The following is a 22955-nucleotide window of genomic DNA, read 5'->3' as shown; positions in this document are numbered from 1 at the left end:
GTGGTTGAGAAAGGAGTGAGATAGGGTTGTAGCCTCTCCCCGATGTTATTCAATCTGTATATTGAGCAAGCAGTAAAGGAAACAAAAGAAAATTCGGAGTAGGTATTAAAATCCATGGAGAAGAAATAAAAACTTTGAGGTTCGCCGATGACATTGTAATTCTGTCAGAGACAGCAAAGGACTTGGAAGAGCAGTTGAACGGAATGGACAGTGTCTTGAAAGGAGGATATAAGATGAACATCAACAAAAGCAAAACGAGGATAATGGAATGTGGTCAAATTAAATCGGGTGATGCTGAGGGAATTAGATTAGGAAATGAGACACTTAAAGTAGTAAGGGAGTTTTGCTATTTAGGGAGTAAAATAACTGATGATGGTTGAAGTAGAGAGGATATAAAATGTAGACTGGCAATGGCAAGGAAATCGTTTCTGAAGAAGAGAAATTTGTTAATATAGAGTATAGATTTAAGTGTCAGGAAGTCGTTTCTCAAAGTATTTGTATGGAGTGTAGCCATGTATGGAAGTGAAACATGGACGATAACCAGTTTGGGCAAGAAGAGAATAGAAGCTTTCGAAATGTGGTGCTACAGATGAATGCTGAAGATAAGGTGGGTAGATCACGTAACTAATGAGGAGGTATTGAATAGGATTGGGGAGAAGAGAAGTTTGTGGCACAACTTGACTAGAAGAAGGGATCGGTTGGTAGGACATGTTTTGAGGCATCAAGGGATCACAAATTTAGCATTGGAGGGCAGCGTGGAGGGTAAAAATCGTATAGGGAGACCAAGAGATCAATACACTAAGCAGATTCAGAAGGATGTAGGTTGCAGTAGGTACTGGGAGATGAAGAAGCTTGCACAGGATAGAGTAGCATGGAGAGCTGCATCAAACCAGTCTCAGGACTGAAGACCACAACAACAACAACAACAACGGTATGTAAAGTAAACTTTGTACCTAATGATTTCTTGTTTCTTGTCATTTTACTCATTATTTTTTCTATGCCTTTAACTATGTTACTTACGTTTTCTTGTACAGTACTGACGTGAAATTTGCATTTCAAATGTAATGATTTTTTGAAAGATGTAATTTTGTTGTTTAAAATGTATTATGGAAGTCGACGATGATCTGAGTTATAATTACACAGTGTTGTCATGCTAAATACATACACACATGTAATTTTGATAATTAATGAGAAGCTTAATGAGTGAGTAACAAAAGTTATGTAAACAAAACTGAATGCATTTACGCATCTGCATTTCCTGTTGTATTTCTTTGGACATTCACTAACTCTGTTTCCCTGCAGGAAAAAACTCATGGAATGTGTGGCACATGTAATACTGAAGATGCAGATAAAATACCTTCTGCACCATCCAAAATTTTTCACTATTTAATATCCGTTAATAACTTATACTGTACTTCTGATTCAGAATATGCAAGCCTTGTTGCACAAACTATATTTAACACATAGTGGATGTAATAGAATATTTATTTCTGACTGTACTGGTATGGCCATTTCCTATTTCTACTTATAGCTTATAGCATTTCGTCCACAAACAGCTGCCTGGTGCCAGTGCTTTTCAAAGAGTAGCGCTAAGAGCCTATGTGAAGTTACAATGACAACATCATGACCAAAACCTGGAAAATGTGCCAGTAGACGATACTTCCAAATATAAATTGGCATCAGACAAAAATTCTAATACAAATAATGTTTTAAGTGACTAAAACAAAACACATACGGTAAAATAAACACAAACTTTAGTAGTTGTTAAGAGACAGTTCAAACACATTGAATATTTGTATAACATATCATTGATACATGTTGAACTGACCATTACTCCAAATTAAAAAAAAAAAAAAAAAACAACAGACAAGTGCAAGTATGACGCACACTCTGAGGATTCCGTAAAAACGTAATTATTTGCATAGATAGTTCACTTACAGTTTTTGATGAACGAGTTTGTATCAAACTATGTAACTAAGGGACCATAGAGTTTAGTATTCGAAACAAATTTCAATTTGATGCCTGAACCCGTTCCCAAGAAAAATGTGTATTTACAGATGGACAGATAGGCAGACAGACAACAAGTGGCAAAACTATATTTTTTATGTGATATAATTACAGATTAACAATTTTTCGATTTTTTCCTTTACTTGTGATGTGAAACATTGATTCTTGCCAATTTTCATGATTATAGGTCAACAGGGAATACCATATATATGTTTCGATGAGTGAGTTTATATATAATTTATATGTAATATAAATGACCATATCTTTTGATCACATTGACTTAGAAGTTTAAATTTTTTACATTGCCAAGGAACCATAGATCTTAGTATTTTACGTAAATTTAAACTTAAATCCCTCACCCATTCCTGAGAAAAAATGGATCTTAACAGACTGACACAAAGACTGATGGTCAATAAAGTGATCCTTTAAGGGTTCTGTTTTTACCAAGTGAGGGAAGGAATGCTACAAATATCTGAATAATAGAGAATACATCACTAAACATTGTATAAGATGTAGCATAATGTAAATATGCTTTCAGAATGTCCACATTCTTAGAGTATGGTATGTATTATCTAATTAGTGGAAGTAAGTATTATCTTAGCAGTTGAGGAATCTTTGGCATGTAAACAACTGTATGCAAAACTGTGAATTAATAACGTATTTGTTCTTGTGCTCCATGTATGAGAAATGTTATATTCCCGTAATGTGTAAGTAAAGATGTCATTGAGATTATATAAATATACAAATATATATGGTGACTCAGAGCAATTACAGACATTGATGTGATTGGGCATTGATTTAAATCAGTTGGGAAAGTTGAAAATTTGGGTTGGACTGGGATTCAAAGCCATGTCTTCTGCTTACTAGGCAGATGCTCTGACCACTGCATCTCCCCTCAGACCCAACTTCTCAACTTGCCCACATATTACTGATGTAGTGCATATATAATTAAGTAGTAGTGCACATATAATTAAGGCGAGGGTGCACCAATGATGATTTCAATGCAGATGCGCACTATGCTTGAACTCTTACAGCAGTCAGTAAAATGCCATGGGCAATGAGGATAATGGGCAAGGGGTACTAAAGCAGTAGTGAATGGATAAATTGAGGATTAGGGTCAGATAGGAGACATGCTAGATATTCCATGCAGTTGTGATGACCACTGTGTCTGGATGATCTGCATTGTAATCAGGAAAACAGCGTTCGAATCCCTGTCCAGGACAAATTTTCAAGTTTCCCCATTGATTTAAATCAATGAATGCTCACAGCCAATGCCTGTAATTCCTTTGTGTCTTAATTCGTATTGGCTGATAGATCAAAATGGAGTCTGTTCTTTTGGACATGTCAGAGAGAACAGACACAACATATACAGGGTGATTTTTCCAGCATGTACAAACTCTAGAGATTGATTGATGAGAGGATACAGAACAAAAAGGTCTAATGGTTTCCATTTATTCAATCATACACTGTTATAGAGACTGCGGTCTAATATGCACTGTGCAGTGCAGCCACAGTTACAGTATGTGGTGAAAATGATTTCCATTGCCTCAACACATGCGCGTACATGCCATACCATGTTCTGTATCACATATTCACATTGGCCAGGCTGCATCCGAAGAGTGTCAAAGGTAGAATGAATACACTTCTGCAGTATCTCCACATCTGGAGTAGATTCTGCATACACAATACTTCTGAGATGGCCTCATAACCATAAACTGCACAGGTTGAGATCCAGTGAATGAAGAGGTCATGTGACAAGACCCCCTTGTGCGATCCATCAATCTTTGAAGACTCGATTGAGATACATCTGGATTTTAATGGTGAAGTGGACTGGATCAACGTCATGCGGCAGCCACATAACCCTTCGAATCATCAATGGCACTTCCTTCTGCAGGGGAGGCAAAGTCGCCTGCAAGAAACGCCGCTAGTTCCGGCCTGGTAGGCGACGTGGAAGGAAGACTGGTCCCAAAATACGATCACCAATTTTCCTGGCCCACAATCCGACTGCACTCACGCTGATGATTCGCTGTCACCATACCATGGGGATTGTGTATACTATCCCACAGATGACTGTTACGAAAGTTGAAGGTACTACTCCATGTAAAGGCGGCCTCATCTGTGATTAGGATCGATGAGACAAATTCTGGAATCGTGGTTACCTGGTGAAGAAACTAGTGATGAAACTGCTCCCAATGTGGAAAGTCTTTCACTAATAAGCTCTGCACATCCTGCAAGAGATCAGGGTAGTAACGATTGTCACGGAGACTGTTCCATACAGTCATCTGGCTTACACTTTGCATATTTCCACCCGTACTTTGCATATTTCCACTCAATAATGTCTTATGGAATAGTTTTCTGGGATAACTCACCACTTAGATATAAAATATTGATTGCATTAAAGAGAGCAGTGAGAATAATTAGTGGTGTTCACCCAAGGACTTCATGTAGGCACCTATTCAAGGAGTTAGGTATTTTAACTGCACCACCAGAGTACATATATTCGCTAATGAAATTCATTATAAATGATCCATCTCAATTCGTGAAGAACAATGATGTTCATACGTACAACACTAGAGGGAAAAATGACCTTTCCTATCTGTTATTGAAGCTATTAGTTGCTCAAAAAGGAGTACAGAATTCACGAATAAAAATCTTTGATCATTTGCCCAGCAAAATAAAGTGTCTGGCTGGTATCAGATCAAGTTTTAAATCTAGCTTAAAATCATTTCTTTTGGACAGCTCCTTCTATTCCATGGACGAGTTTCTGTTTCAAAACTGGCAAAAAAAATTGAACCTCTAAATGTAGTTGCATGTGTAGAACTAAAAATGTCAGTAATATTAATATTAGCACTATATATATAAAATCTTGTAATCTGACTTGTTCCAAATCACATCGATAAAATAATTGTGAAAATGATCTACGGAATATGACATTAGTAAACTAACTAAACTAAACTAAACTGTACTGGTGGGCCAGTTGCCTGGTCGCTTTCCACAGTGTTAACCACATTTTCATCCACGTCTGGTGTCCGAATATTTTGGGTACGTCCTTTGTTTCCTGAAACGACCCTGTCTCAGACAAACAGCGAAACACTGTTCCCAACATTGAATGCTGCGGTTGTCGTTAGCGGGGATAAGTTTTGTGATACAACCTTGCTGCCTGCCGCTTTTTGCCATTTGCCTTTCCGTAAGTAAATACCATGTCAGCAAGCTCTCGATTCGAATACGGAACCATTGTGTGCAACACTGTATCACCTCCACTGTGAGGCAAGTCAGCAGGAGAAGTGAATCGGACACAACATTACCAATTACTAGGGCACAACGCGTAAGGAACAGTACCACCCTCAAGGAGGAAATCGTGCATACTGGAACTGTGGCTGCATGGTACAGTGCTTATTAGACCGCCGTCTCTTAACAAAGTGTGATTGGACAAATTGTTCATTAGATCTTTTTTTCCGTATCCTCTCACTGATCAATCCCTAGATTTTGTACACGATGGAAAAAATCACGGCCGGCCGGTGTGACCGAGCGGTTCTAGGCGCTTCAGTCTGGAACCGCGCTACCGCTAAGGTCACAGGTTCGAATTCTGCCTCGGGCATGGATGTGTGTGATGTCCTTAGGTTAGTTAGGTTTAAGTAGTTCTCAGTTCTAGGGGACTGATGACCACAGATGTTTAAGTCCCATAGTGCTCAGAGCCATTTGAACTATTTTTTGAAAAAAATCACCCTGTATATGTAATGATGACGAATATTATTATGTAGCATTGTGCCTAGTGGCAGGTCCACGTCTTCGTGCAGAGAATTTCTGATTCCACTGTTCCCTGTCTTCAGTTTCTTCCGTCAGTGTGTTGTATCTCTTCCATCTTTTATGTCGTCCAGATGCTGAATTCTTCTTCTTCCTCGTCCTGTCTATTCTCTGAGTTTCCCTTCGATGACATCATGTATGAGTCCCTCGTGTCAAAGTACATGTCCAATCCAGTTGGCCTTTCTCTGAAGAACTGTACGCAGAATACTTCTCTTCTCTCCTACTCTTCGCAGCACATCGTCCTTTTTTATGCGATCTGTCCACTTGATCTTTTGCATTCTCCTCCAGAACCACATTTCAAAGCTCTCTAAGTATTTTTTCTCCTTCTTTCCCACGGTCCATGTCTCTGCTCCATACAATGCAATGCTCCTAATGTAGCACTTTATCAGTTTTTTCCTCAATGCCAAACTCAACTTGCTGGTCAGCAGAGTCCTCTTCTTGTTGAAAGCAACTTTTGCCATGGCGATTCTTGCTCGGATTTCGTCGGTGCACTGGGCATCCTTTCTGATAAAACTTACCAGGTACTTGAACTGATTCACATAATGATGCATACTAAAATAGCTTAACCTTTCTGGAAAGGGGCAATAACATCTGCAACAATCTTGGAACACTGGCATAAGCAAATCATTACCACATTAAAACATTTTATCAAATTTATTGTTATTCTTACTAGTCTACTAAAATCAAAGGCATGTTAAAAGTGGTAGTGATGGAAAGTGATATTTGGGACAGAGAACCAGTAAAATTAACCCCGGTGGGGGGCCGGGAAAAAACAAAACGCTGAAAGCAGCAGACAATAGAGTTTCCTGAAGGGGACCTATATACTGTTACAGTTATAAAAGAGCCCTCCTTCAGTTTAAGTTGACAGGCACATGCTTCTATATGTCGCTCTAGACAAAACTTTTTTGTATCCAAGCTTTCTACACAGTGATAACTTTTGGCATTTGTGGCAACTCCTCCTCCCACCTTATTCTCTCTACTCATATGCGCAGCTAGTTTATAACCACTGATATTTACCTTTTCCATATCAGACACAATGTGATGCTCAGACAGGCATAGTATATCTATTACATTATTAGATTCAATGTTATCTAAACAAACCAGGAGCTCATCTACTTTATTCTTCAATCCCAGAATATTTTGGTGAAAAATGGTAACATAATTTTTACTTTACTTTTCTGAGAATCTACTTTTTTCTTTAATCCACCAATATTTTGGTTAAATATGGTAACATTATTATAACATTATTATATTATTATAACATTATTATTTACCCCCCCATGAACCATGGACCTTGCCGTTGGTGGGGAGGCTTGCGTGCCTCAGCGATACAGATAGCCGTACCGTAGGTGCAACCACAACGGAGGGGTATCTGTTGAGAGGCCAGACAAACATGTGGTTCCTGAAGAGGGGCAGCAGCCTTTTCAGTAGTTGCAAGGGCAACAGTCTGGATGATTGACTGATCTGGCCTTGTAACAATAACCAAAACGGCCTTGCTGTGCTGGTACTGCGAACGGCTGAAAGCAAGGGGAAACTACAGCCGTAATTTTTCCCGAGGGCATGCAGCTTTAATGTATGATTAAATGATGATGGCGTCCTCTTGGGTAAAATATTCTGGAGGTAAAATAGTCCCCCATTCGGATCTCTGGGCAGGGACTACTCAGGAGGATGTCGTTATCAGGAGAAAGAAAACTGGCGTTCTACGGATCGGAGCGTGGAATGTCAGATCCCTTAATCGGGAAGGTAGGTTAGAAAATTTAAAAAGGGAAATGGACAGGTTAAAGTTAGATATAGTGGGAATCAGTGAAGTTCGGTGGCAGGAGGAACAAGACTTCTGGTCAGGTGACTACAGGGTTATAAACACAAAATCAAATAGGGGTAATGCAGGATTAGGTTTAATAATGAATAGGAAAATAGGAAAGCGGGTAAGCTACTACAAACAGCATAGTGAATGCATTATTGTGGCCAAGATAGATACGAAGCCCACACCTACTACAGTAGTACAAGTTTTTATGCCAACTAGCTCTGCAGATGACGAAGAAATTGAAGAAATGTATGATGAAATAAAAGAAATTATTCAGATAGTGAAGGGAGACGAAAATTTAATAGTCATGGGTGACTGGAATTCATCAGTAGGAAAAGGGAGAGAAGGAAACATAGTAGGTGAATATGGATTGGGGGGAAGAAATTAATTTTGCACAGAGCACAACATAATCATAGCTAACACTTGGTTTAAGAACCATGAAAGAAGGTTGTATACATGGAAGAACCCTGGAGACACTAAAAGGTATCAGATAGATTATATAATGGTAAGACAGAGATTTGGGAACCAGTTTTTAAATTGTAAGACATTTCCAGGGGCAGTTGTGGACTCTGACCACAATCTATTGGTTATGACCTGTAGATTAAAACTGAAGAAACTGCAAAAAGGTGGGAATTTAAGGAGATGGGACCTGGATAAACTGAAAGAACCATAGGTTCTACAGAGTTTCAGGGAGAGCATAAGGGAACAATTGACAGGAATGGGGGAAAGAAATACAGTAGAAGAAGAATGGGTAGCTTTGAGGGATGAAGTAGTGAAGGCAGCAGAGGATCAAGTAGGTAAAAAGACCAGGACTAGCAGAAATCCTTGGGTAACAGAAAAAATATTGAATTTAATTGATGAAAGGAGAAAATACAAAATGCAGTAAATGAAGCAGGCAAAAAGGAATACAAACGTCTCAAAAATGAGATCGACAGGAAGTGCAAAATGGCTAAGAAGGGATGGCTAGCGGACAAATGTAAGGATGTAGAGACTTATCTCACTAGGGGTAAGATAGATACTGCCTACAGGAAAATTAAAGAGACCTTTGGAGATAAGAGAACCACTTGTATGAACATCAAGAGCTCAGATGGCAACCCAGTTCTAAGCAAAGAAGGGGAAGCAGAAAGGGGGAAGGAGTATATAGAGCGTCTATACAAGGGCGATGTACTTGAGGACAATATTATGGAAATGGAAGAGGATGTAGATGAAGATGAAATGGGAGATACGATACTGCGTGAAGAGTTTGACAAAGCTCTGAAAGACATGAGTCGAAACATGGCCCCCGGAGTAGACAACATCCATTGGAACTACTGACGGCCTTGGGAGAGCCAGTCCTGAGAAAACTCTACCATCTGGTGAGCAAGATGTATGAAACAGGCGAAATACCCTCAGACTTCAAGAAGAATATAATAATTCCAATCCCAAAGAAAGCAGGTGTTGACAGATGTGAAAATTACCGAATAATCAGTTTAATAAGCCACAGCTGCAAAATACTAACACGAATTCTTTACAGACGAATCGAAAAACTAGTAGAAGCGGACCTTGGGGAAGAACAGTTTGGATTCTGTAGAAACACTGGAACACGTGAGGCAATACTGACCTTACGACTTATCTTAGAAGAAAGAATAAGGAAAGGCAAACCTACATTTCTAGCATTTGTAGACTTAGAGAAAGCTTTTGACAATGTTGACTGGAATACTTTCTTTCACATTCTAAAGGTGGCAGGGGTAAAATACAGGGAGCAAAAAGCTATTTACTATTTGTACAGAAACCAGATGGCAGTTATAAGAGTCGAGGGGCATGAAAGGAAAGCAGTGGTTGGGAAGGGAGTAAGACAGGGTTGTAGCCTCTCCCCGATGTTATTCAATCTGTATATTGAGCAAGCAGTAAAGGAAACAAAAGAAAAATTCGGAGTAGGTATTAAAATCCATGGAGAAGAAATAAAAACTTTGAGGTTCGCCGATGACATTGTAATTCTGTCAGAGACAGCAAAGGACTTGGAAGAGCAGTTGAATGGAATGGACAGTGTCTTGAAAGGAGGATATAAGATGAACATCAACAAAAGCAAAAGGAGGATAATGGAATGTAGTCGAATTAAGTCGGGTGATGCTGAGGGAATTAGATTAGGAAATGAGACACTTAAAGTAGTAAAGGAGTTTTGCTATTTGGGGAGCAAAATAACTGATGATGGTCGAAGTAGAGAGGATATAAAATGTAGACTGGCAATGGCAAGGAAAGCGTTTCTGAAGAAGAGAAATTTGTTAACATCGAGTATAGATTTAAGTGTCAGGAAGTCATTTCTGAAAGTATTTGTATGGAGTGTAGCCATGTATGGAAGTGAAACATGGACGATAAATGGTTTGGACAAGAAGAGAATAGAAGCTTTCGAAATGTGGAGCTACAGATGAATGCTGAAGATTAGATGGGTAGACCACATAACTAATGAGGAAGTATTGAATAGGATTGGGGAGAAGAGAAGTTTGTGGCACAACTTGACCAGAAGAAGGGATCGGTTGGTAGGACATGTTCTGAGGCATCAAGGGATCACCAATTTAGTACTGGAGGGCAGCGTGGAGGGTAAAAATCGTATAGGGAGACCAAGAGATGAATACACTAAGCAGATTCAGAAGGATGTAGGTTGCAGTAGGTACTGGGAGATGAAGAGGCTTGCACAGGATAGAGTAGCATGGAGAGCTGCATCAAACCAGTATCCGGACTGAAGACCACAACAACAACATTATTTACTTTCCTTTTGTGAGAATTTTGTGAGCTTTGGACCTCTTTAGCACCTGCCTGCCTGAACTTCTCATTGGACACTAATATTAGCCTAAAAAAGAGGTACATCCATGAGTACTAGTGTCCCCCCTTATGGATTTCGCTAACAACCCTGCCAATTTACCCTTCCCTTTCCTATTGAGATGTAGGCCATGCCTTGTGAATACCCCCCTATCGATAGCCTCGACAGGAACCAATCCAATGTCCGACAGAGTGGCCGCCCTACGCAACTGATCCAACTCCATATTTACCCTCCTGACAGAGCGGTTCAACTGGGGCTGATCATGCCGCACAAAAGCAGGCACCAGCCCAACACTGGGAAGGGGCGTGCCGAGGCTATTTCCACCAGGTCACACTCAATACTGTAGCCCTGATTCCCATCAATACTGTTTCCCACTCTACCATCATCACATGATCCTGCTTTGTCAATCCCTTGCACAAGGAACCTGTATCCTCTACCACCTGGCTAAGACTTGCACTTGGCTTGAAAAAGTTTGTGATCTGGTACCTGTCACCTAATTTTTCCTGCAAAATCTGGCCCACACCTCTTCCATGGCTGCTACCTAGCAACAGAACTTTCCTCTTACTGTCTACTTTTTTTGAAACAGTTGATTTCCTAGTGAGATTCTGTTGCATCTTAACTACATCTACTTCTACTGGAGCCTCTTCCTTACTTATAGCATTTAAAAGGAAATATATATATATATATATATATATATATATATATATATATATATATATATATATTGAGTGTCATGTAATATTTTGTCTAATGTAATATTGACGTCGCCTTGTAGCAGGGTTTTGGAGCATATACTGTATTCAAACATTATGAATCACTTCGAAGGGAACGATCTATTGATACATAATCAGCATGGTTTCAGAAAACATCGTTCTTGTGCAACGCAGCTAGCTCTTTATTCGCACGAAATAATGGCCGCTATCGACAGGGGATCTCAAGCTGATTCCATATTTCTAGATTTCCGGAAAGCTTTTGACACCGTTCCTTATAAGCGACTTCTAATCAAGCTGCGGGCCTATGGGTTATCGTCTCAGTTGTGCGACTGAATTCGTAATTTCCTGTCAGGAAGGTCGCAGTTAGTAGTAATAGACGGCAAATCATCGAGTAAAACTGAAGTGATATCAGGTGTTCCCCAGGGAAGCGTCCTGGGACCTCTGCTGTTCCTGATCTATATAAATGACCTGGGTGACAATCTGAGAAGTTCTCTTAGGTTTTTCGCAGATGATGCTGTAATTTACCGTCTAGTAAGGTCATCCGAAGACCAGTATCAGTTGCAAAGGGATTTAGAAAAGACTGCTGTATGGTCTGGCAGGTGGCAGTTGACGATAAATAACGAAAAGTGTGAGGTGATCCACATGAGTTCCAAAAGAAATCCGTTGGAATTCGATTACTCGATAAATAGTACAATTCTCAGGGGTGTCAATTCAACTAAGTACCTGGGTGTAAAAGTTACGAACAACTTCAGTTGGAAAGACCACATAGACAATATTGTGGGGAAGGCGAGCCAAAGGCTGCGTTTCATTGGCAGGACACTCAGAGATGCAACAAGTCCACTTACACTACAGACAGCTTACACTACACCCGTTCGTCCTCTGTTAGAATATTGCTGCGCGGTGTGGGATCCTTACCAGGTGGGATTGACGGAGGACATCGAAAGGGTGCAAAAAAGGGCAGCTCGTTTTGTATTATCACGTAATAGGGGAGAGAGTGTGGCAGATATAATACGCGAGTTGGGATGGAAGTCATTAAAGCAAAGACGTTTTTCGTCGCGGCGAGATCTATTTACGAAATTTCAGTCACCAACTTTCTCTTCGGAATGCGAAAATATTTTGTTGAGCTCAACCTACATAGGTAGGAATCATCATCAAAATAAAATAAGAGAAATCAGAGCTCGGACGGAAAGGTTTAGGTGTTCGTTTTTCCCGCACGCTGTTCGGGAGTGGAATGGTAGGGAGATAGTATGATTGTGGTTCGATGAACCCTCTGCCAAGCACTTAAATGTGAATTGCAGAGTAATCATGTAGATGTAGATCTTGTGTAGACACTTGTTATTAACCTGACACGTTCCACATCATTACGAAGTGATGTATTCATGATCTATGGAACAAGTACTAATCTAATCTAGCCGAGGTACTGACCTCCTTGCCGGGTGTCGGTGGGCGCGCGGCCCAGCCAGCGGTCCTCGAGGAAGCGGTGCAGGTCACGCAGATCGCTCGGCCGCTTGTCCAGGCGCGGCTCCAGCAGCTTCCGGAAGAGGCGCTGCGCGCGCGACGACAGCTGCTTGAACAGCTTGGGCCTGCGCACGGGCTGCAGCATGCCGTTGCTGCCGTGCCAGTGCACGTAGCGGGCGTAGCGGGGGTCCTCGGCCGCCGCCTTCTGCCACGGCAGGCACCCCGTCAGGCAGACGAACACCACAATGCCGAACTGCCACACGTCGTGGCACGTCTCTGCCCTGCCGACATACGCAGCGACTGAGCACGTCCACTCTAGGATATCGGTACACAAGTTTCACTGAACTACACTACTGGCCATTACAATTGCTACACCAAGAAGAAATGCAGATGATAAACGGGTATTCATTGGACAAATATAATAGAACTGACATTTTCACGTAATTTGGGTGCATAGATCCTGAGAAATCAGTATCCATAACAACCACCTCTGGCCGTAATAAGGGCCTCGATACGCCTGGGCATTGAGTCAAACAGAGCTTGGATGGCGTGTACAGGCACAGCTGCCCATGCAGCTTCAACACGATGTCACAGTACTTCAAGAGTAGTGACTGGTGTATTGTGACAAGCCAGTTGCTCGGCCACCATTAACCAGACGTTTTCAATTTGTGAGAGATTTGGAGAATGTTCTGGCCAGGGCAGCAGTCGATCATTTTCTGTATCCAGAAAGGCTCGTACAGGACCTGCAACATGCAGTCGTGCATTATCCTGCTGAAATGTAGGGTTTCGCAGTGATCGAATGAAGGGTAGAGCCACGGGTCATAACACACCTGAAATATAACGTCCACTGTTCAAAGTGCCGTCAATGCGAACAAGAGGTGACCGAGACGTGTAACCAATGGCACCCCAATCCATCACGCCGGGTGATACGCCAGTATGGCGATGACGACTACATGCTTCCGATGTGCGTTCACCGCGATGTCGCCAAACACGGATGCGACCATCATGATGCTGTAAACAGAACCTGGATTCATCCGAAAGATGACGTTTTGCCTTCGTGCACCCAGGTTCGTCGTTGACTACACCATCGCAGCCGCTCCTGTCTGTGATGTAGCGTCAAGGGTAACCGCAGCCGTGGTCTCCGAGCTGATAGTCCATGCTGCTGCAAACGTCGTCGAACTGTTCGTGCAGATTATTATTGTCTTGCTAACGTCCCCATCTGTTGACTCAGGGATCGAGACGTGGCTGCACGATCCGTTACGGCCATGCGGATAAGATACCTGTCATCTCGACTGCTAGTGATACGAGGCCGTTGGAATCCAGCACGGTGTTCCGTATTACCTTCCTGAACCCACCGATTCCATAGTCTGCTAACAGTCATTGGATCTCGACCAACGCGAGCAGCAATATCACGATACGATAAACCGCAATCGCGATAGGCTACAATCCGACCTTTATCAAAGTCGGAAACGTGATGGTACGCATTTCTTCTCCTTACACGAGGCATCACAACAACTTTTCACCAGGCAACGCCGGTCAACTGCTGTTTGTGTATGAGAAATCGGTTCGAAACTTTCCTGATGTCAGCACGTTGTAGGTGTCGCCACCGGCGCCAACCTTGTGTGAATGCTCTGAAAAGCTAATCATTTGAATATCACAGCATCTTCATCCTGTCGTTAAATTTCGCGTGTGTAGCACGTCATCTTCGTGGTGTGGCAATTTTAATGGCCGGTAGTGTATAACAGCCCAAACAAAGCAATACTAAGCTTACCTCCATTTATATCATAAACAGTATCCCTTATGAAACTACTTACTGTGGAATAAAAACCAATATACAACAAATATAAAGGCTGTCTGCCAGCAGCTATGTACATAGTTGTCGGATTATATCACCGATGTCAGTTGGTTACAGAATTTCGGAACACGTTTTACCTGCGTGTATTCTGAGGACAGTAAATCTCTGTACGGATTACGCGAACGACGGTCGAGTGAAACCCAGCTCGCTCCGTTCGTCCAGAAGACACAGAAGGCAGTAAATAATGGCACCTAGGTTGCTGTTGCGTTCCTCGACTTCCGGAATGTATTCGATACATTTCTGCACTATCACATAATGGAGAAAATACTGACCATCTTTGTGTCTGGGTTGAAGAGTTCCTAGCAACTAGAACACAAAATTTTCTTGATGAAGAGAAATTTTCGGATTTAAAAGTAGCTTCAGGCTAACCCATGAAAATGTAGAGGATCATTATATATAAACGACCTAGTGGACAATATTGGAAGTCTCATGACGCTATCCACAGACGACGTTGTTGTGTACATAGAAATCTCAACGAAAAAGCTAGTGAAAAGCAGGAACATCTGCGGTGGGTAGTTGCTTGGTACAGGTATTTCCAAATGATTCTCATCATAAACAAATGTAACGTACTGCACAAGAACAGACAGAAAGACCCACCATTCTACGACTGCTCGGTTGATGGACAAATAGAGGATACAGTTATATCCATTAAAAATCTGGGACTATACATCCGGAGAAATTTAAAGCGGAATGGCTGCGTGAAACTAGTTACAGGAGAGGAAGATGCCAGACAGAATCACTGGAAGGAGGAAGGAAGGAAGGTAAGGATTTAACATCCCACTGACAACGGCTTCATTCGATACGGTGCACAAGCTAGGATTGTTAATTTCAGAATGGTGATGGAAATCGGCTGCGTCCTTTCAAAGAAATCACTCCAGCATTTGCCTGGAGCGGTTTAGGGATATCACGGAAAATCCAAATCTGAATATATGGAGGAGGATTTGAACCGTCGTCCTCCTACATGTGAGTCCAGTGAGCTAGCCACTGTGCCACCTCACTCGGTGAGATCCACTGGAAGACCTAGTAGTAGTAGTAGTAGTAGTAGCTTTATTCATCTGTAGATCTCTTTTTACAAGGATGTAGGATATGTCAAAGTATTTACTAGTTTAGACCAATTTAAAATAAGCTAATTCGTATACACACACTTTTGCAGACTTCTAGTTACAGATAATCATTAGATTTACTCCTGGTATACAGTACTTTTTTTACAAATAACTTATTAAATAAGGTAATGCCACACTGTTCACTCATGTCTCACTATCAGTCACTGCACACACTATACACACATTGTTTCATAACACTTCACTCACTAAACACACAAACAGACACGCACTGGTGATCATTGGGCCATTTTCTGTACCACAACTTCCTATTTGCTATCCTGAAAAACTGAGTCAGCATCCCCCTGTAATGAGTGAGATGTTGAGCTCAGAAAGAGGAATAAGTGTTAGTATTGTGCAATGTATAGCTTGGGGGTAAGTTTTTCTAGAAAAGGAAGAAAGAAGGAAAATAAAAAAAGTGTGAAGGTGTTATGTGAAATGTTAGATGTTTTGTAATCATTATTAAGTAATCCTTCAATATATAAAATGTACTTCATAACAAGTACCATTAGCTGCCTTTTTAAATAAGTGTGTTTTTGCAATTTCTTTTATCTCTTTTGGTAATTTATTGTACAGTTTTATTCCTTGGTATAAAATGCTGTTTTGAGTTTTTTGTTTATTTACCTCAGGAAGGGTAGTCCACCAACAATGAAGGTAACTTACAAAACACTTGTTCGACCGATGTTTGAGTATTGATAGTCAGTCTAGGATTTTTACCAAATAGGATTGACAGAGGAAACACAGAAAATGTAAAGAAAAGCAGCACATGTCACCACAGGATAATTCAGTAAGCGTCAAATCGTCACAGAAATGTTGGTCCAACTCTAGTGGCATACACCACAGGAGAAGCGTTATCAGAACAGTGTAGTTCACTCTTAAAATTCCAAGAAGATTCTTTCCTGGAAATTTCAACTAAAATATTGCTTTCTTCTGCACATTCGCTCCAAAAGACCAAGAAGTTAAATTAGAGAGCATCTAGTTCACAGAGAGGCTTACCAAAAACCATAGTGACCACGAACCATTTGTGACTGGAATGGGGAAGCGGGGAAGTGACAGTGCTATTCACAGTACCCTCCATACACCATAAGGCGGCCTGTGCGGCGTAGTTATAGTGTAGAGGAGAAGAAATTAGAGAAAACGTGAACAAAACGAGACTGAATAGTTCCAGAAGAGGTTCCACAGGAAACGTCAGCACCATAAAATCACATAGTAGAACACACTAAACTAATATTCAGGAGGACAACGATTCATCTGACCGTCCAACTTAAGATTTTCTTAAATCACTTGAGGCAAATGTCTCGAGATTTCGTCTAAGGAGATACAGCCGAATCCCTCTCTATCCCTGACCACACTCAACAAGTTCTCTGTCTCTGATGTCTTGGATGTCGATGGATTGTTCACCTCTTGCCTCCCTCCCTCCCCAATACCAGATCATCTTTGATCCATTTCACCCGAATATCTGTGAATGTCTCTGCGCTTAGATTCAAAAGAAGTGGCGTATGAAAGAACAAGACTTATGAACCTAAAAATAACTTTAATGTGAAACAATAACCTCACAATAACCAAAATAATGCCAGCCCGTTCGAAACTGCACGTTTTTTACAGAAATGTGAAATGACGACATACTGCTGCATAGCATTCAGTAACGTATTCCTCCATACCATGAGTCGGAACATACTTGGCCTGCTGTCGACTGGGTGGTCAGCTGTGTTCGCACTTCAGTGGCAGCCACTTTGAGGTCATCCAGTGTGTGAGGAGGGTTCCTGCGATGATTCACAGCAAGTTGCAGCTGCTCCCAAGAATGCTGAATCTGTTTCATGCCAGCAGATACTGCAGGCCATTCCATTCGTTTGATTCCTGCTTCCTGTACACGAGTTGAGGATGGAGTGTTCATGCGTTATCGTCTTGGAAGACCAGCTCATTGGTGACATACTGACTCTAGGACTGGACAATAAGTTGCAGGTTTCTGTTCCTATAACGCACAGCACTCAAATGGCCATCGATAACCTTGAGAGGCATCTGATATCTGTACATGATACCAGCCCAGATGGTGACTGACGTTCCTCCAGTACATTTGAGACTGTGTGGCTAAGGTGTGTACTTGTGAGTGTCCATCTGCACACTCTTCTGTGATGACCATCAGATGAAGAGAACCCATGACAATGCTTCATGTTCCATTCCAAGTGCTTCTTTGCCCATCTGCTTCGCTCACTACAGTGCTGGAGGTTTAATTTTTTTACTCATAATGAACGCCTAGAGATCCATCTGCTTATATGGAGATGGTTGCGTACTATCTGGCTCGACGCAGCCCTCCCTTTGTCTCCAAAAACACAGTATCCAGTTTTGCTGCAGTCCCCTCTTGGCACCTACGAGCCATAATTTGTGTGTAGCGTTCACCAGGTGGTGACCGCAGGTGACCACTGAGAGCGATCTTCAATTTATTTTTGTCTCACAATAACAATTGAATTTTCCACTTGCGTCGTTGTGACTCCAATTTTCCAGACAACTTCACTTGCTGACAACCTTTCTTATCGTTACGTGACAGTGCGTGGAATGACCCTTCGAAGTATGTTGCCAGACTGCACAGATTCACTTTAACCTCCATTACACTGCCATTTCCTGTGGCCAAAAGAGTACTGACAATGAGGTTTCCGAAAAAAGGGGGCGGGAATATAACTCTGCTCAAAGTACACTGTAAACTGTATTCGCCTGTACTTTATTTCATACACTCTGCAGGACGACCGTGCTATTTGCCATTCCCTGAATGACCGCTACCCGCTAGGAACAGTAAGAACAAAGTGGCTTTCGAGCAGTCACGAAAGCAATATTACTATCGTCGATTTTAAGTTAGTTTCTTCTGAAACGATACTAAAATGTTATTACCAGGTCCTTGGCTCCAAATCTGACAAAGAATATGAAAAGAAAGTGAATTTTAGTTCCTGAAATTCTGTTTTCTTAGCTGCAGCATATCCGATGTACTGGTGTCTGTTACCAGATTTCATACGCCTATGAGCAGTTGAGAGTCGGTTCCGTTTTATTCCGTTCATTCGTGGTCCCAACAATATTTTGTATTGTTCTGAAAAAGGGAAAAAACCATTACATGAAATCCAGAAACTGAAGAAGGGGAAGGTGAAACAGAGCAAAACGAAAAGAATATCAGTTCAGCTACTGCCCTGACTCTTCAATAGTTGCAGCCGCCTATTTTACGTTCAGAAATGGCTGTCGATGGGAAGAGCAGATGAAGATCTACAAGACTGGCTTGTTGAAGTCTGACAAAGTGACGGGTTCTGAATGTAAGGCGGTCTTTCGCTTGACTCCAGAAAGAAATTGTTTCAGAAAGTTTCATATTTCACGAACTATTACTATTTTGTATGTTTTAGTTAATGTTTTCTAATGTTTAAAGTATTTTATCTCAATGAATACCAGTAATATGACAAAGTTCAACAATCTTGTTGTTTCAACGTGAAAAAAGCTCGTCTTATCTTTGTACACTAAAATAAATTATCATTTATTTATACCCATTCGTTATTTTGTATAGTCAGCAATCTTACGTATCGAGTACAATACATAACCTGCAACAATGTTTTGGCTTAAGCATCAAAAGTCATGAACGTATATACAATCATTCAGCCAAACAAAGCATCAAAGATTGTTTGTTTTAATGTACTGTATGACTCTGTCATTTAAGCTCCAGAGACCGGAAGTCAAACAACTGGAAAAGAGGACTAAACCTATTTTTTAGGTATGTATAGCTATTAGACCCCTAATATCAAAAAGCGAACATTCAGCCACTCTGGTAAAGTACTCGTACTTTCGCATAAAAACTTCTAGAAAACTGTCATTGCACATAGGATAAATACGATATTACAGTGACTGTGTTCTATATGTACATTGAAGCGCCAAAGAAACTGGCATAGGTATGCGTATTCAAATACTGAGGTATGTAAACAGGCACAAAACGGCGCTGCGGTCGGCAACGCCTATGTAAGACAAATGTCTGGCAAAATTGTTAGATCGGTTTCTGCTACTAAGATGACAGGTTACCAGTATTTAAGTGAGTTTGAACGAGGTGTTACTGTCGGCACATGAGCGATGGGATGCAGCATATCCGAGGTAAGGATGAAGTGAGAATTTTCCCGTACGACCATTTCACGAGTGTACCGTGAATATCAGGAATCCGGCCAAACATCAAATCTTCGACATCACTGCGGCCGGAAAAAGATCCTGCAAAAACGGGACCGACGACAACTGTAGGGAATCGTTCTACGTGACAGAAGTGTAGCATTTCTGCGTGCTCGAGGGGACCCTACACAATTTTAGGCATGTGTACCAGTTTCTTTGGCTCTTCAGTGTATACCATATCTCTGTTGTGTGGTAACCCGATGCAGTACCCCTTGGAGTTTCGGCTGTACCGCAACACATTCAGCCTACCAGCGACTGTCTCTTTCCGACTCGACCGCCGGTAGTAAACTCTAGAGATGCTGGCTGTATTTTTAATTTGTATTAAGAACTTATATTTGTACGTCGAAATCTTTTTACTGTTGTACTGCGGAAACTGCAGTTCTGTTAACATGACACGTTCGAAACTCCTGTTGCTGTGTGGTCTTTGCTGTTCAAAGCCAAAAGAACATTAAAATTAAACACTAGAGATTCCAATCCCACTGTCGGTAAATGTAAACATATTCACCGCAAGATTTACGGGAAGCTCCGTATAATACAGCGGCCCTAGCATCACTCCCGGCGGCGTCATAACCATGAAAATATTTCCCTACACCGGCCACGTGCCGCCTGGAAACCGACCGTGTAATCTGTCCCCGGTCGTGGATATAACTTGCCGGCCGACGCATAGCCAGTACTGTTCTCGCCGAACTCCCATCATGAACACCATAGGTCTCCACGGTCAACCAAACAATCCACATGACCGACCATAGGCTCGAAGGACACTGTCTGCAGTACGTACCGTCTCGAGTCACCTCGCTGCCTGCCTTTGACCACAGCCTCACGGACCGAGCTCCGCATGCTCTACAAGCCGCTAAGCCGTCACCGAGCAGCGGCCGCGTATCCGTCGACCATGGCCTCGCTGAACGCCGCCTGTCCTACGCTCTTCGGCCAGCTCGGCTGTCACGAGATGCAGCCATTGCCTACCACTGACCACTGCTCGTGGTACTCGGCATTTAGGGACGCTATGAGAAGTTTATTATTTCAGTGGTCCAACATAGACTCTCTGAGAACATCCTATTGGCGGATACAGTGTTAACCTTATTTATCATTGTCAAACAGTGACTCTTATTTTCTGGATATTCATGATCTATGTTCTGTGAATTTATAAAGCATTGTTCACTGCTACCAGTGGCATATTAATCAGTGTGTTGTTGCCCTTCCGGTCATGGACATAAAAAGTTATATGGAGTTCTCTTCACAGTGTTTGCCAGAAAACTGATGGAGATGCTCCTCCATTCACTGGCAGCACCAATTCCGGTCGGGTTTGATACCGACTGACACTGACAGAGAATGAAACTCGCCTGCGGTCCCTGTTGGCTGGGGTCTTTTGACAACCACTGTTGTGACGTATTTCATGGCTTGGCTGCAATTGGCAAACCATTACGTGTAGATTCGTTGGACAGTACATGGTCGGCCGGTGTGGCCGAGCGGTTCTAGGCGCTTCAGTCTGCAACCGCGCGACCGCTACGGTCGCAGGTTCGAATCCTGCCTCGGGCATGGATGTGTGTGCTGCCCTTAGGTTAGTTAGGTTTACGTAGTTCTAAGTTCTAGGGGACTGATGACCTCAGACGTTAAGTCCCATAGTGCTCAGAGCCATTTGAACCAGTTGACAGTACATGTTGATAGCCCATCAACTCGGGCACGATGTGATCATGGGCATGACCATACACGATAGCTCATACCTGTCATTCTCTCACGACTCGACTTTCACGCATCTTACTGTGTTGATTCGACATACCGGACTGGTACATGCAATCCGCTTCACTGCGTCAGCCGTGGGATGTCGGACGACCGCCTGGTACGCCACCCGCAGAGCGGCCATTGTGCTCTTGTGGCGAGTGTAGTCTTTGACGGGGATGGTTACCATATTGACCAGTGCACTTATTTATAGAATGTCCCGCTAATCCTATGCTGATGACGTTTCTTCCTGATGACAGTTATCTTGTCCTGGTTTTATTGTGCACATAAAGTCTTTCAGCCTGCTGTTACCTTCCTTACCTTGATTACGTAATTTTCGTTTACGGCTCACTCCACCAAAGCAAAATCTTTTTTCTTGCTTTATTTTAGTCTGTGCGTAGTGTTGAGAATGGACGCCATTACAATGAATAATTGTTTCATTGGGAGCTTGTAAATATTGTGTGGCTCCCAGCCCAGCGAATGCTTTTCCATTTGATGTCACTTCGACGGCTTTTCTATCGACTTAGTTGTTTATTTATTGAAGCAGCATCTCATTTGGTCTCACAAAGAGATCCCGGAACCAGATTTTATATCGCAAGACATTTTCAGGGTCAGATGTGGACTCTGACCACAATTTATTGCTTGCGAATTGTAAATGAAATAGAGAAGGCAGCAGTGGATTGAATAGATAAACAGACAAGTCCTAGTAGAAATTCTTGGATAACACAGGAGATACTGAATTGAACTGATGAAAGGAGAAAATATAATACTGCAACAAATCAAGCAGGCGAAAGGGCATACAAACGTCTAAAACGTGAAACTGACAGGAAGTGCAAACTGGCTAAGAAGGAATGGCTCGAAGACAAGCGTAAGGATTTAGAAGCGTATTTCGCTAAGGGAATGATGGACACAGCCCACAGAAAGATAAAAGAGGCCTTAGGTGAAAAGAGAAGCAACTATATGAATATTAAGAGCTCAGATGGAAAACCAGTATTAACCAAAGAAGGGAAAGCTGAAACGTGGAAGGTATATATAGAGGGTCTGTACAAGGAAAACGAACTTGAAGGCAATATAGAAATGGAAGAGGAGGTAGATGAAGATGAGATGGGAGAGATGAGACTGCGAGAAGACTTCGATATAGCACTGAAAGCCTTACATCGAAACAAGGCCTCAGAAGTAGATGACATTCCATCAGAACTATTGATAGCATTGAGAGAGCCAACCACGACAGAACTCTTCCATCTAATGTGCAAGATGTATAAGACAGGCGAAATACCCTCAGACTTCAAGAAGAATATAATAATTCCAGTTCCAAAGAAAGCAGTTGCTGACAGGTGGGGAAATTACCGAACTGTTAGTTTAACAAGTCATGATTGCAAAATACTAACACGAATTCTTTGCAAAAGAATGGAAAAACTGGTAGAAACCGACCTTAGCAAAAATAAGTTTGGATTCCAGAGAAAAGTAGCAACACGCGAGATAATACTGACCCTGCCATTTAGAAAATACATTAAAGGAA

The 22955-nt window shown here is 41.8% G+C and overlaps 1 protein-coding gene across 1 annotated transcript in view; it reads right to left on the bottom strand.

The window, feature by feature from the left end:
- The window catches only part of LOC126473648 (serine/threonine-protein kinase meng-po), a 368324-nt gene that overhangs the window by 17489 nt on the left and 327880 nt on the right, over positions 1-22955 (bottom strand). The window contains exon 6 of the mRNA XM_050100863.1: positions 12551-12864. Coding sequence (XP_049956820.1) covers positions 12551-12864 — 314 coding nt within the window. The remainder of the gene's footprint in view (positions 1-12550; positions 12865-22955) is intronic.

Source organism: Schistocerca serialis, chromosome 4, assembly GCF_023864345.2.
Source record: "Schistocerca serialis cubense isolate TAMUIC-IGC-003099 chromosome 4, iqSchSeri2.2, whole genome shotgun sequence".
NCBI lineage: Eukaryota > Metazoa > Arthropoda > Insecta > Orthoptera > Acrididae > Schistocerca > Schistocerca serialis.
The sequence above is the reverse complement of the archived record's forward strand: the minus strand, read 5'-3'. Positions and strand labels throughout refer to the sequence as shown.